This window comes from Vombatus ursinus, unplaced genomic scaffold (assembly GCF_900497805.2).
Source record: "Vombatus ursinus unplaced genomic scaffold, bare-nosed wombat genome assembly UNPS02000749.1, whole genome shotgun sequence".
NCBI lineage: Eukaryota > Metazoa > Chordata > Mammalia > Diprotodontia > Vombatidae > Vombatus > Vombatus ursinus.
In genome coordinates this window covers 24,695,285-24,708,644 of record NW_020940527.1, presented here as the reverse complement: position 1 = coordinate 24,708,644, position 13,360 = coordinate 24,695,285, and the positions used below count along the sequence as shown (strand labels likewise).

General features: G+C 40.5%; 1 protein-coding gene across 1 annotated transcript in view; it reads right to left on the bottom strand.

The window, feature by feature from the left end:
- HPSE2 (heparanase 2 (inactive)) overlaps positions 1 to 13,360 on the bottom strand; it is a 703,572-nt gene that overhangs the window by 23,523 nt on the left and 666,689 nt on the right. Inside the window, exon 11 of the mRNA XM_027857706.1 lies at positions 4,471 to 4,617. Within this exon, the coding sequence (XP_027713507.1) occupies positions 4,471 to 4,617 (147 nt within the window). The remainder of the gene's footprint in view (positions 1 to 4,470; positions 4,618 to 13,360) is intronic.

Here is a 13,360-nt window from a genome sequence, read left to right as displayed (position 1 = left end):
ATCTCTACTGATGTCAGAATCAGAGGAAATGAACTTAAATTGTGGTAGGAAGGATTTAAATTACATATAAGACCAAGTTTTCAGCGATTACTGAAGTTAGTTACCAACTTAGGTTATGGAATCTCCTTTCCCAGAGGTCTTTAAAAAAAGATAGATACCCTTCTGTCCAGATGGTTGAGCCTTCTCTGAAGATAGGGGAATGGACTGCATGACCTTTAAAGGTTATTCCATCCTTATGATTCTGTGCATCTGCTGATTCCCTCAGGTCAGACAGTCAGAATGGAATAGCCAAAGTGATGAAAGTTGTTTCCTTCTTTTCTAATTTTCTGGATTGTTTTCCCTGCAAATGGAATTGGAAGGGACATAGAGAGAAGAGCACTGGGGGGTTGACAGAGCACCTGTTCTTAGTACATACTTTTACTTCTCCCCATGGAAGGTTTTCATTTCTGTCTTTTTTCCTGAAGTAAGTTGGTTCTCTTAAATGAGACAACTTCTCCTTAATGTTTTATCTCAAGAAAGGATTGCTTAAAGATGCTGGAGATGATAATTATGCAGAAGGAATTCAATACCACTGGGATGGTATTTGTTGATGTCTGTTCACATAAGAAAAAGAAGATTGGCATTTGGATTATTAATAAAGGTGGAGCTGATTCTCTCCCTCTTAGAGATGAAGAGTTGCCCTGAGTAAATACATATTAGATGACTAATGTAGGATTACACAAATGGGGTGAGAAGGACTTTTCTGTAGCTCTTTTCCCAACAACTGATCTGCCTACACTGCAGAGGCCAAGGAAGAGGAGAGGCTCTGGGTCTAGGAGGGGCAACTAGAAATTCAGACAATAGAATACTCTTTCAGAGTGTACCCAGCAGCTACAGTTGGCTCTTCCTTCCTCAACAGCCTCACATGCTGCCTTTGTGTGGTAAAAGAAGGCAGCTATGAAGTTAACTATGGCTAACACTAGCTCCAGGGGGAAAAACTCTGGGGTCAAATGGAAAGAAACAAAGGATCTTAGTAAAGGCAGCACAGCACGTTCTAAGTTGCACTGAATTTGGAGGCTGAGGATCTGGGATCAAATCCTGTTTCTGCTACTGATGACTTATGTGATCTTGACAAATCGTTTAAACTCTGTGAACCATGGGATACTGATCTGTAGAATGAAGGTGCTGGGCCAGATGAATGGTCATGAAGTGTCCTTTCAGCTCTAGGTCCAAGAAAAAACAGAATATCTCTCAACATTCAACTCAGCTTCTTACCAGCAAAGACTCTTTGACAGCATTGTTGGCAGACAACCATTTCTATTTAATTGAAATATTCCATTTCTGTTTATCGTAAAGGTCTCCATTGTGTTGGTGTGAATTCTGCTTCTCTACACCACCAATCCTTTGCTTCTACCCTAGTCCTCCTCTACATAAGAGCCTTCCAAATATGTGAAGAGAGCTACCATTTCTTTCCTTAGTTGACTGTTTTCTTCACTAAATAAATCTAGTTCCTTAAATGGTTTCTTCCAGGACATGATTTCCAGACCTTTCACCGTCTTGTTCACTGTCTTCTGGACAAGTTCCAGTTTACCAAGGCATTGTTCCCCTGCTTCCTTTGGAGAACTTAGTCCTCAGATTAATTTGATTTTCAGAATCAAAACTTTTCTTATGTGGGGAGTTGAATCATTTTCTGTAGTCTGGATAAGTGGGTCTTGTGGTTGTATCCCTTTGTCTTGGGAGAGATCTATCTTCTCTATGGTTTATCCATTGAAATGGTATGGGATGAAATTTATTATAAACCTGTACAGCTATACCTTACCTTAGCAGGTGTGTTTGCTTATTCTATGAGACCCCAGAGAGTCTTAAAGGTCTCAAGATTTCATTTCATGAATCCCAATATTGTTAGCTATACTTAGAGAAGAACTCTGTGGAGTTCCCAGTTTCTTCTCCCTGTGTTCTCAATGAAATAACACCAGTATCTCTCTATTCTCTAGGTCATAGCCTGAAATGACCAACTTCATAGCTGTCGAAAAGAAAGGCTGGTGGTGATTTAGGGGCAATTTATTTACCATATATACACTCTGTTCCTGCTGTCTCTCTGGATGATAATACTGACCATGCTCTGGTCTTCTTCGTAGGGTCCTTGACTCCCTGTTTACAGCTAAGAGCTATAAGGGTTCATGTTGCTGCACAAAATGAGCACAACAGAATCTGGTCCCAGAAGGGACATAAAGGAGTGAGGGACATCAAAGGACTTAAATCATTTCCTAGCATTTTCTTTCAAATTTCATTTTAGTCTGCTATACCCAGGACCACACCCTTCTTGTGAAACATCTCATCCCAAGACTTCCTATTTTCTTGTTTAGTGTTTACTGAGCAGGCTCAATTTGCTGAGTGATGCAGAGACATTTATATGATATGGCATCTTCCTGGGCACTTACATTCCTGGGTGGCATTACATAAACTTGAGTAAAAGAATATTAAGAGGTTAACGACCAACAGTTTCATTTTATAGATTAGTAAACTGAGATCCAGGAAGACGGAGACTAACCCAAGTTCATACAGCTAATTGGTATAAGAAACTAGGTCTTCTGATTTACAATCTAGTGTTGTTTCTACCACACCACACATACATGTCATACAGTTAGTCACAGAGGGTATTATCAAGTGTACCTTTATAGGACCTGTAACTAAACATGATGTTATGACAGTTTGGAAAGTAGAGGAAGGAGTTACCATGATTATGGGAGTAACTAAAGTTAATAGAATGCATTTTGGCTACTAGACAATCATAGGTAAAATGAAGCAACTTTCACAAAGCAAGTTGGGTTGTCTTCCTCAGGCTGAGCAGGTCACTGCTGGTTTTCTCAAATGGGTTCATATCCTTTTTAGGCTTCCCTGGGATCTCTTTCCAATTTATGAAGAGCCTTCCCCCTCCACCCTCCAACAGCCCTGGAAGGGAGATAGCACAGTTATTCCTACCCCCATTTTACAAATAAAGAAACTAGAGAGGAGACATGACTGGCCTACTTAGCGAGGACTCAAACCTGCATCTTCTGACTCTGCAGCCCATGTTCTTTCCATGATCCATCTGGCCCTCACAGGTGGTCTCATCTTTCTGGTGTTGAATCTCTCTGGAGACTCTACTTTTAAGGTTAATTTTGTTCTGGGACAGTGGTATAAATCAGGGCTAAAAAGTCACCCTCACCCACCCCAGTGGCAGCACTGGGTCCTCATTTATTGTCTTATTCACCAAGGACTGCCACAGGGCTGTGGTGGTGGGAGGGCATCGCACTAACTTCATACGCAGATGACAGAGTGCAAAGGAAACTAGCCACAGGCTTCTGGTCCTATAAAGGCCAGCAATGACTTGTCAAAGGCTTCCAGTAATATCAGAATAAGGCTCCTGGACTGGATAAGGACAAATGGGGTAGGCAGAGCAAAAACAGTATTGGCAATAATTAATAAGAACACTCAGGATGGCCAAAAGAGGATGCAGATGAATACTAGGTATGCAGAGAGTGAACCAGGAGGTGATCACCATCCTGTAGCTCTGTGTATAGTTTTTAGGTTACAAAAGAATTTCACATTTATTACCCCATTTGATCCTCACTTTGTGAAGGAGGCAGGGCAGAGATTGTTGTCTCCATTTTAAAGACAAGGATATTGAGGATCAGGGATTGTGAGTGACTAACTCAAGGTTATGTAGTAAGCAAATGCCAGGGCTGGGGCCAGACCCAGGTTTTCTGGGTCCCCTACTACTTCTGTTTGAATTGTTTTCTAACCTCAGTGCCTATTACGGTGCCTAGCCAACAGTAGGTTCTTAAAAAATAGTCACGGATTGGTAGGAAAAAGAGAGGGAAAGTACCCTGAAATGTGCCTGAATGTTATACATATGACTGGAAAGAGAGAAAAATAGAATACATGAAAGTAGAACCAGCAGACAAATGATCAGAAGAGGATGGCTACTGCATGAAGACCAAGACGTCATGGGGACAAAGTTGTCTCAGTAAGCAACTTCCATAAGTTAGTCCTTTTTTTTGTGCAGTTGGAAGCCAAATGCAAGCCCCACAGTGAACAATTATTGCACAAATGTTTGTGGGCAGCTGTGGGTGTGCAAACCACCTGCTGCAAGTTTACAGCTTTGTTAAACTTGCTAAACATTAGGAATGAATGGAAATGCCTCCCCACTCTGTACAGTGGGTTGTTACCCCTTCTTGAGGCCTTCCTCCTTAGATGTTTTGATTTCCCCATGGCCAAGCCTCCCATCTCTCCAGCCAGGGTGCTTCCTGCTGGTAGAGACCAAAAGCTGTCAATGCTCTATGCCAGGAGTTTGGGATTCTTTTGGGGGCTTGGCATAGGATGCTGGGCTGACTGCATTGCAGAGAGAAGTAGCAGTGCCATTCTCCTGAGCTATTTTAGGACACTTGAATTTCTTATATACATCCTATTGAGATCAGAGCCATCTTCCACTAAAAAGAGTTCACTCACTTTGACTGGAGCCCGTCCTGCCCATAGGGCTGCAGGAGATACTGGTGAACAATCTTGTCCCTGAGTGTTCCCGCCAGTTTGATTTTCTTTCTTGATCGATGAAGATTGATAATGTATAGTGTAATGGACCCACGGACGTAGTTGTGGCTATGATCCAGGAAGACAGAAGGGAGAATATTAAAACAAGGATGTCAGTGAGGTGCTCCCCACCCTCCATGATGTAGAGGCAGATTTCAAGAAACCTAGAGATTTTTAAAAAATAAAAGAGTTTTCTTTTAAACTCTTCAGACTGGAAAGAGTATTGGCTTGGGAATGTGAAGACTTGGGGTCTAGACCTAGTCTTGTCATTAACCTTGGGCAAGTCACATCAGCTGTCTTGGTTTTGGTTTCCTCTTCTAGAGCATTAGAGGGTTGATTTAGATTACTTTTAGGGTTCCATTTAATATTTTATGATGCTAAGAAGCCAAAGAGTAAAGTGTTAGGCTATTTAAGGTCCTTGACTGCAGAATACTTTTTGGAGACAAGAAGGGTTTGTCATTTTCTTGTCCCATGAGGAACTTGCTTCCCCCACCACCTCATTTATTGCTATTGCATTTCAGATCATCTCTGCTTCCCCATCAGCCTATCTTAAGCTGTCTTTTATTCTTAAAATTGCCCTCCATTCTTCCATAATCTTACAGTTTGTTTCTACAGAGAAAGAAAACAAACAAAAAACTTAAATCTTATAAAAGCATTTTTATTTTTGTTTTTCCTAAACATCTCCCTTTCTCAATTAAGTCACCTACTGATTTGGGGGTGGGTGGTGGAATTCATTATGTCTGCTTTTCTGTATCAAAGAGACATCTATTAAATTGTGAACTGTTTAAGTGAAGAATCCCATCTTTTATTTAAATTATTCAGAGCCCCTCAACATAGTACTAGCACTTATCATCTAAGGGTTAGATAAAAGATCACAATATTAAAGTTTGGATAAAATATTTGAACAGGTGTGAATGGATGTTTCCATAGACTTGTCTGGATTATTGCACACTATTACATGACTAGGAACCTTTCTCTCTAGAATCACTAAATGACCAAAAAATCTATTATGGGAAATAGGAAAACTGTAAAAAAATTTATTATCATTTGTTTTACATTATTTCATGTAAAACATTTAACTTATCCTCTTCTAACATAAAGAACAAGGAACGTGAAACTTAGTGCAGTAACTAAATCAATTAAAATAACATCTTCAATTCTGTATTATGGCCAATTAAGGAAGAGGGACAAAAAAAAAGAAGAAAGAGATATTCAAGGAAAGGAAACAAAAAAGAAAAAGAGAAAAACAGTGATAGAAAGTAGTGAGAGACTTGGGGAGGGAGCTACAAGGGGAAGAAAGACAAGCAAAGGAAGAAATCTGGAGAGTAGGATAGGGGATTTGGAAGCCTAGAAGGACTCCATTTCTATATGCAAGAGACCTAGAGCTTGGGTTGGTACAATGCAACCATGACAGGATATTCAACACTTTTTTGGGGGGGGAATATACTTTTTTTGTTAGGGTTAATAAAGTGATTAGAAACTTGGGAAGCAAGTTGATCAGCAACCCAAAAGCACAACGCCACAATTTTCACAAGAAAGGGCAAAGTGAAATCTCCAAAGGGACAGGAGGCAGTTTCATAGGAAGGAAAACTATCCCCAAGCAGTTAGTCCACCCTCTCAAAAATGCATGTTGTGGTCACAGGGACCTGGGTGAGAGAATATGGATGGCATAGAGTAGGCCACTGCTATTACCAGAAGGCAACTCCAGAGTCAAAGAAGGTTAAAACTGAGAGAGTTTAGAAATCATTTAGTCCAATCCCTTCATTTTACCGATGAGGAAACTTTAGATCCAAAGAGAAGTGATTTTTTTTTTTAGGTCATAAAGCATTATTGTTGCTGTTGAGTAGTTTCAGTCATGTTTGACTCTTTGTGACCCCATTTGGAGTTTTCTTGGCAAAGATAATGGAGTGGTTTGCCATTTTCTTCTCCATATTATTTTATAGAAAAGGAAACTGAGGTAAACAGGGTTAAGTGACTTGCTCAGGGTCACAAAACTAGTAAGTGTCTAAGCCACATTTGAATTCAGGAAGAGGAGTCTTTCAAGTCTAGGCCCAACACTCTGTGCACTACAGCACCACCTAGCTGTCCCCAGACAGAACTGGGATTTGAAACCATGCACTCTGATGCCAAGTTCAGTTTTTTCTAATATAACACATCTTATTGGCAGTTGTGCTATCTTCTTCACATGAGAAAAAACAGTGCATTCTTGGATCATGGATGAAAAGCTGTAAGGAATCTGTGAAGCCATCTATCCCAATCCTCCTAGTTTTCCAGATAAGTATACCTCAACTCAGAGAGGTTGAGTCACAAGGGCAGGATTTGAATCCAGGTTCTCTGACTCTAAATCCGTAACTCTACCTACTGCACCATTAGTAGGTATTACTGGTAGATGGACTGAAGGCTTGGTTTGGATGAGTGCCAAGTCTGGGGATTCCATTTAGTTATGGTAAAAAGGAAATTAGGCTTGTGAGCAAAAGCAAGAAATATTGGACCAATGGATGCCCTTTTTAGCCAAGACTAGAGTAATTCTCTTTTTTGATTGTCACCAGACTCTTCTTTCACATTTTAGTAGAGAAGGAGAGAGTGATTGGATTGCATTTACTAGTTATCATCTATAGAAATAGAGTAGAATGAGTCTTCAGGGATAATGGTAGGATCAGAGGAAGTGGTGGGTGGGAGGGAAACCTGAAGTCACTGCACAGTTATAGGGAAATCTGCCTTGTCAAGCTGCTTGGCAGTCTTCCTGCTCCTTTCCCATGAGTTCTCTCAGGAGGCCAACCCTTGCAGAAAGCCAGTCCAGGTGGCAATGTACAGAACTTTTCACAGTATGTACCTTAGCCAGAATAGGACTGGTATTAAGAGTAAGCCCATCTGCCCGATGCATCTCCTTGACTTTCTGCCAGAAGTTAAGAAAAAAGTTTTGTTGGTTGCACAGTTCTAAAGGTATGAGAGTTGACTTTATGGCTTTTAAGATACCTTCATAGTTTTGTGAGCATAGCCCAAATAAAGAGTATAGGGAGAAGTTAGATCCCCAGAATATTTGTTCTGAACCCCTGAAATAAATCTTTGAAGAACTATTTTTCTCTCAGGGAATGGGGCTAATTGGTCCCACCTTGGCCTTTTGTCCTTTTATTATAATAAATTATATATGTGTTATATATTATAAATTATATGTATATATATTATACCATCTGCTTTTATTATTTTAGCTAATAAAACTTCCTGGGAGAAGTGGTCTGTGTTGAATTTCCTCCGCCTCTGCCTCATTTATGGTTAGGACATTTTCACCAGAAGAGAATCTCAGTATCTGGAGTTCATCTCCTCTAGCCGCTCTTTCCCTGCTTGACATTTCCCCTGTGTTGCCATGGGTGGGAGTGAGGAGTGAGTCCAGGGATGGAAGACTGGGATTGAAATATCCTGGACAGAGGAGGTGGAGGACATCAGGTGGGACAAACACCAGATGACCTCCAGATACCAAACAGTCTTTGTGTAAAGGCCTCCCACAAGGCTGAAAAGATTGGGAGGGAAATGGAGGAAGGTGCTTGGGGAGCAATGGACAAACCCAGTGTTAGGTCAACCTCTGTGAAATCTAGGTTTGTCCATTGTCTCCAAGTCTATTTCAAACTCTTTTTGGTAAGAGTCAGGTCATGTTTTGCCAGACATTTTTTCCTCTTAATTTTGAAGCCCCTGTGTATTTTAAGGGAAATTTAATCCACATGTTTCTGATTCATTTACACTTAACTCATCAAAATATTGTTTTGTAAGAGCCATTTGATGTCCAAGAAGCCTCAGGAACCTTTTTTATGAGGCCTCTTTTTTTCTTCTGAGAAACAAGAAGTTCTGTTTTGCCAAGAATAAACGAACTTGAACCCCAAAAGGCTCTAGTTTGCTTCAAAATCTACTAAGTTCCGGTCAGTTCTGAGCTTGGCTAGGGGCCTTTTTTCCTCCCCAGAAACATACAATATCTTTAAAAGATGGTTTGTTCTCAGAGGTTTTCTAGTCAAAACTTGCTTATTCCTGCCACAAGTGGATCTAGGGAGGGAACTGCCACCCTCCCAGATTTCTGGTCATTTGTTAACATAAGAGCAAGATGCAGAGAAGCACCTGCCTGGGTCAGTGCATGACCCTTTTCTCCTCATAAGTCAATTATTAGGGAGAACTTTAAAATAGGTGTAAGTCCAACAATGGAACAGGAAGGATGCCTTCTTGTCACAGGAAGTGTTCAAGCATAGGCCAGATGGAGGCTGCAGAAGGGATTCTGAAATTGGGAGGTTAGATTAGATGATTTCTGAGGTCTCTTCTAACCGTAATGAATACTGTTCTTTGTAAATGAAGATGACTTCAGATCTACTATTAGGAAGTAAATTGCTTTGAGTGATTTGGGGTTATCTATGTTCAATCCCTCTTGAGTCTCTCTTAAGCCAAAGATCATGCACTTTGAATGTTGGGGTGCAGTGTCTAGCTATGGAATTCAATTTAATTTAATTCAGTTTGGCTGAAATGTGGAGTATGTAATGGGGAGTAATATGAAATAAAGTTGAAAAGTTATGTTGGATTCAGATTGTGGAGGGCATTAAATGCCAGGACATTTCTTTTTCTTTTCTTTTCTTTTCTTTTCTTTTCTTTTCTTTTCTTTTTTTTTTTTAAGGCAATAGGGATGTGCTGAAGGTGAGTAGCAGATTGACCTGGCCAGATCTGTGCCTTAGGAAGATTACCTTGGTAGTTGTGTGGAGAATGGATTGTGGAAGGGAGAGACTTAGAGTAAGGAAGATCTTGTAATAGTCTAAGTAAAGGGCTTACAAGACCTTAGGAACGTCTTCTAATAGTCTAAGCAAAAGGTAATGAGGATCTGAAAACAAAGCATGTGAGATTTTGGGAAGTAGAATTGACAAGATCCAACAATTACCCAGATACGGGCTTTCAGGGAAAGTGAAGAATCAAGGATGGTCCCAAGCTGGCAAATGTTATTGTAGATGGCTGGGAGAATGATAAAGCCTTCAACAGAAATAGGGAAGTTTCACATAAAGGAATGCTAACTAGCTCACATCAGGTTTCATCAGCACCATACACAAAATAACTGAACTATTAGTTGTCTTGTGAATGTGTCTCCTTCTATCACTACTATGAAGTTCTTTTTAATTCTCAGGGGAAAAGAAGACTTACTTCTTTTTTTTAAATTTATTTTTTAAATTTTTAGTTCTCAACATTTACTTACACAAGATTTTGAGTTCCAAATTTTCACCCCATCTTGCCCCTAGCCCCACCCCAAGATGGCATGCATTCTGAATACCCCTTCCCCTAGTCTGTTTTCCCTGCTATTTCTTCCCCCCTTCCCCTTCTATTTTCCTGTAGGGTAGGATAGATTTCTGTACCACATTTCCTGTATTTCTTATTTCCCAGTTGCATGTGAAAACATTTTTTTTAAACATACGTTTTTTTAAACTTTGGGTTCCAAATTCTTTCCCTTCCTCCCTTCCCACCCACCCTCATTGAAAAGGCAAGCAACTCAATATAGGCTATACTTGTGCCGTTATGCAAAATACTTCCATAGCAGACATGCTGTGAAAAACTAACTCTATTTCCCTTAATCCTATCCTGCCCCCCTATTTATTCTATTCTTTCTTTTGACCCTTCCCTCCTCAGAAGTATTTGCTTCTGATTATCCCTTTTCCCAGTCTGCCCTCCTCTCTATCATCCCCCTACTCTCTTGTCCCCTTCCCCTCCTATTTTCCTGTAGGGTAAGACAGATTTCCACACCCAATTAAGTCAAATCCTATGAGAATAAGATTCACTCATTTCCTCTCACCTTTCCCCGGTTCCCCTCCACTGTAAGAGCCTCTTCTTTTCTGTTTTTTTTTTGTGAGATAATTTACCCCATTCTACCTTTCCCTTTCTCTTTCTCCTAATATAATCCTCTCTCACCCCTTAATTATTCTCCAGATATGGCCCCTTCATCTTCAACTCACCCTGTGCCCTCTATCTATCCAACCATCTATCTATCTATCTATCTATCTATCTATCTATCTATCTATCTATCTATCTACATACATATAATTTTTTCCCTCCAACTACCCCAATACTGACAAAGGTCTCATGAGTTACAAATATCATCTTTCCATGCAGGAATGTAAACAGTTCAACCTTATTAAGTCTCTTATGATTTCTCTTTCCTGTTTACCTCTTCATGTTCCACTTGAGTCTTGTATTTCAAAGTCAAATTTTCTATTCAGCTCTGGTCTTTTCATCAAGAATGCTTGAAAGTCCTCTATTTCACTGAATGACCATTTTTTCCCCTGAAGAATTATACTCAGTTTTGCTGGGTAGGTGATTCTTGGTTGTAGTCCTATCTCCTTTACCCTCCGGAATATTATATTCCATGCCCTGCGGTCCCTTAATGTAGAAGCTGCTAAATCTTGTGTTATCCTGCTTGTGTTTGCACAATACTTGAATTGTTTCTTTCTGGCTGCTTGTAATATTTTCTCCTTGACCTGGGAACTCTGGAATTTGGCTACAATATTCCTAGGAGTTTTCCTTTGGGGATCTCTTTCAGGAGGAGATCAGTGGATTCTTTCCATTTCTATTTTGCCCTCCGGTTCTAAAATATCAGGGCAGTTTTCCTTGATCATTTCTTGAAAGATGATGTCTAGGCTCTTTTTTTGATCATGGCTTTCAGATAGTCCAATAATTTTAAAATTCTCTCTCCTGGATCTATTTTCCAGGTCAGTTGTTTTTCCAATGAGATATTTCACATTCTTTTCTAATTTTTCATTCTTTTGGATTTGTTTTACAGTGTCTTGATTTCTCATAAAGGCACTAGCTTCCAATTCCTCTATTCTAATTTTTAAGGAAGTATTTTCTTCAGTAATCTTTTGGACTTCCTTTTCCATTTGTCCAATTTTGCTCTTTAGGGCATTCTTCTCTTCATTGGCTTTTTGGACCTCTTTTGCCATTTGGGTTAGGCTATTTTTTAAGGTGTTATTTTCTTCAGTATTTTTCTGGGTCTCCTTTAGCAAGCTGTTAACTTGCTTTTCATGATTTTCTTGCATCACTCTCATTTCTCTTCCCAGTTTTTCCTCTACTTCTCTTACTTGCTTCTCATAATCCCTTTTGAGCTCTTCCAAGGCCTGGGACTGATTCATATTTTTCTTGGAAGTTTTGGATGTAGGAGCTTTGACTTTGTTATCTTCTTCTGGTTGTATGTTTTGATCTTCTTTGTCACTAAAGTAAGATAATATAGTCGGACTCTTTTTGCGCTGCTTGCTTACAATCCCAACCAATTACTTGAGTTTTAAACTCTTTGTTAAGGTAAGAGTTTGTTTCCAATGTGGGGAATGTACTGTCCCAAGCTTTGGGGGTTTGTACAGCTGTTTTCAGAGATACTGCTAGGGACCTGAAAAGTATCAGTTCTTCCAAGGTGCTATGATAAGGGGCGAGGTGTTTTCTCTCCGCCGCCACAACAAGTTCCACCAGGCCACCACTCCTCCTCACCCCAGGACCGCCCCTCAGAACTGTGACCCAGATCCAAGCACAGGTAAAGCAAGAGATTCCTGCCTCAGCCCTGGCAAAGAGATCCTTGCAATCCCCCTCTGATCAGCCACTCGATTCCCCCTCAGTCTGTGGGCCAGAAGCTCAGAAGCCAACTGCTGCCCTCGGGGCGGCTGAGATCTAGCTTCTTCTCTCACCGCAGTAACAGACTTTTCCCATTGACCTTCTAAGTTGTCTTTGGTGTTTGTGGGTTGAGAAGTCTGGAAACCACCACAGCTGCCTGCGATTCAGTCCTCTGAGGCCCGCTCCAGGGTCTCTGGGCCCTGCGCGCCCACGCTGAACTGTGCTGCTTTCCCAGCCCAGTGTGATATACCTTTCTGATCAACCATCCAGGTTGTCTTGGGCTGGAAATTTGTTTTACTCTTTTTTTGTGGGTTCTGCTGCTTTAGAATTTGTTTAGAGCTATTTTTTGTAGGTATTTGGAGGGGTTTGGGGGAGAGCTCTAGCAAGTCACTGCTTTCCCTCCGCCATCTTCAAGACTTACTTCTTAGAGCTTTTATTAAGACTGTGTGGACAGGTCAATAAGGTTAGACAGAAATAAGCATGTGTGGGATTTTTGTATCTAAACATCACAGTAGCACAGTTTCTCAAAGAAAGGATTTGGGTAGAGGACTGTGGGGAAGCCGGCTTTTTAATTCTTAGGATAATAAAAATACAGCTTCCTATTTATCTAGGACTTGTTTCTAAGGAATTCTCAACATTCTTGGAAGACTGTAAATGGAGAAATAAAATTTTTCCAATACTAGTGATGGAAAATGCTTATTCAACATTACAGAGTGCTGGAGTCCAACATGTGGCCCTTGGGACAGATTTAACTTGACTGACTTCAGGATATGGCATGCTTTAGACTTTTAACAAATCCGCTTTTACTTAATTAGGTAGAACACATGTACTGGTAAGTCAGTAGCTACTAACTGCCTGCTTGCTGTTATTATTGTCAACCTATAGACAATAGGTAGCCAGGTGTCTTGCTAGTTGTCTTGGATCAATTAGTAATTGTAATTAGGAAAAAAATCATGCAGGCCCCATACATATAGCTTTCTGATTACATGGCCCACCAGTGAAAAAACCGGGACATCCCTGACCTTGCTGATGGCAGAGCTCAAGCCAGAGCTTACGTTCATCGCTTCTTCATTCAGTGTGATTTCTGGTAGACCTGCTGCACCTCATCAGCATCTCTGTCCTCTGTAACAGTCCACCACCTTCTGAAGACCAGTGACTGAGCTAGTGGTATCACAGGGGCCCAGATACAACTGCAGATTAACAC